This window comes from Babylonia areolata, chromosome 22 (genome assembly GCF_041734735.1).
Source record: "Babylonia areolata isolate BAREFJ2019XMU chromosome 22, ASM4173473v1, whole genome shotgun sequence".
Taxonomy (NCBI): domain Eukaryota; kingdom Metazoa; phylum Mollusca; class Gastropoda; order Neogastropoda; family Buccinidae; genus Babylonia; species Babylonia areolata.
This window is the reverse complement of record NC_134897.1, coordinates 29,729,675-29,731,784: the sequence shown is the minus strand read 5'-3', so window position 1 is coordinate 29,731,784 and position 2,110 is coordinate 29,729,675. Positions and strand designations below refer to the sequence as shown.

Genomic DNA, 2,110 nt, shown 5'->3' with positions numbered 1-2,110 from the left:
CGCCGAGAGACGCGGTATACCAGCTGGTGGTTTGCAGTGCCAGCTGCGGGAGTGCTCATTTTTTTCTTTTGGACGTCTGACTGTTTTATCTTTTAAATTATAATCTGTTCACTCTGTTTCGTCGCGTTTATATAAACTTTGATAAAAAACAAAATAAAATAAAATAAAATAAAAAACGACTAGGCGATCAGTTCCATATTGATTCCTCATTAATTAGACATACGATTCAGACAGTTCAAAGTTTTTTCGAGGATAACGGCAATATTCGAGGTTAACGGCACCACGTGTGTGTGTGTGTGTGTGTTGTATCTTGCTGTGTAGTGATCTGTGCTGTGTGGCGCGTGTGTTGGAGCTTCCTGTGCAGTGTTGCATACTGTATGTGTGGGGGGGAGGGAGGGGTATCTTCTTTGCAGTGGTGTGTCCTGCGTGTGTGGATATTTCGCAGTAGAGCACTGTGATCTTTGTTTGTGTGTGTGTGCGTGTGTGTTTGAGTGTGTGTGTGTGTTTCCCTGTGTGTGTGTGTGTGTGTGTCAGCATACAGCTGTTGTGAAGTCCCACACATCAGCTGTGTGGCAAGGTGTTCACGGTTCACAGGAGGAGAAGGTGATGCTGGACTGGATGATGACGTTCATGTAGAGGTCCGTGGCACGCTGCGAGCACGCGGGGCGGCGGTGCATCCTCTCCCTCAGGCAGAACACCATGCCCTGCACGAACCTGCCCACAGTCACCACCACAACACGTGCCCCTTCAGTTCAGTCCCGTGTGCTTCGTTGATGCGATACTTATACGGAGCCCAACACTCAGCTTAACTCAGCTTATATCCCAGCTTATATCACAGATTGACATAAGTTTACATTTGGGCCAACAGCTGATATCGATACTTATACGGAGGCCAACACTCATCTTATATCACAGATTGGCATAAGCTTACAACTGGGCCAACAGCAAAGTGAGAGCTGAATTATCAATTGTTTCTCAAGTGCAACTGGAAAACATTTACAGCATTGTCTTTTGTGAAGGACTATGACTCTCAAACCGGGAGGCAATATTGCTTTGGCTCTTAGTGCTGCGGCCTTAACTGGGGGCGAGTTGGCCTTTGGGAACCGTCCTAAAACCTAAAACGTCCTAAAACTCTCTTGACCGAGAAAGTGGGGGTGTAATTTGGGCAAGACAATCTCCACTATAATGTGGAGTGATGGCCTAGAGGTAACGCGTCCGCATAGGAAGCGAGAGAATCTGAGTGCGCTGGTTCGAATCACGGCTCAGCCGCCGATATTTTCTCCCCCTCCGCTAGACCTTGAGTGGTGGTCTGGACGCTAGTCATCCGGATGAGACGATAAACCGAGGTCCCGTGTGCAGCATGCACTTAGCACACGTAAAAGAACTCACGGCAGCAAAAGGGTTGTCCCTGGAAAAATTCTGTAGAAAAACCCACTTCGACAGGAAAACAAATATATGAATTTTTTTTTTAAACTGCACGCAGGAAAAAATACAAAAAAGGGGTGGCGCTCTCAGTGTAGCGACGCGCTCTCCCTGGGGAGAGCAACCCGAATTTCGCACAGAGAAATCTGTTGTGACAAAAAGAGCAATACAATACAAATCTAGCACTACTATTCCCTTGGAGCACAGGGATTGGAGTCAGTCTAATTTTGACCCCGAATGACTTCCTCAAGACATTTCTTTATGCATATTATTAAATGGCAATCTAGGAAAATACAGATACTCTTATAGGGGGAAAAAATGGTTTGGGGTTATCATGAGGCATGGAGTAGAGTGAAAACGTAAACCACAAATGGTGGTTCAATTTGAATGCTGCTGCTGCTGTTGCTACTACTATTGTGTATTGTATTGTATTGTATTACTCTTTTTGTCACAACAGTTTTTTTTCTGCCTGAAATTTTATTTGTTTCCCTATCGGAGTGGATTTTTTTCTACAGAATTTCTGCCAGGGACAACCCTTTTGTTGCCGTGAGTTCTTTTACGTGCGCTAAGTGCATGCTGCACACGGGACCTCGGTTTATCGTTTCATCCGTATGGATAGCGTCCAGACCACCACTCAAGGTCTAGTGGAGGGGGTTGGGGGGTGGGGGGGGGGGGGTGGAGGAAATAC

General features: G+C 46.2%; 1 protein-coding gene across 1 annotated transcript in view; it reads right to left on the bottom strand.

Annotated features, from left to right (window-relative positions):
- Window positions 1-309: 309 nt before the first annotated feature.
- Window positions 310-2,110, bottom strand: part of LOC143297458 (uncharacterized) — a 10,067-nt gene continuing 8,266 nt past the window's right edge. Inside the window, exon 5 of the mRNA XM_076609850.1 lies at window positions 310-714. Coding sequence (XP_076465965.1) covers window positions 582-714 — 133 coding nt within the window. The 3' untranslated portion in view covers window positions 310-581. The remainder of the gene's footprint in view (window positions 715-2,110) is intronic.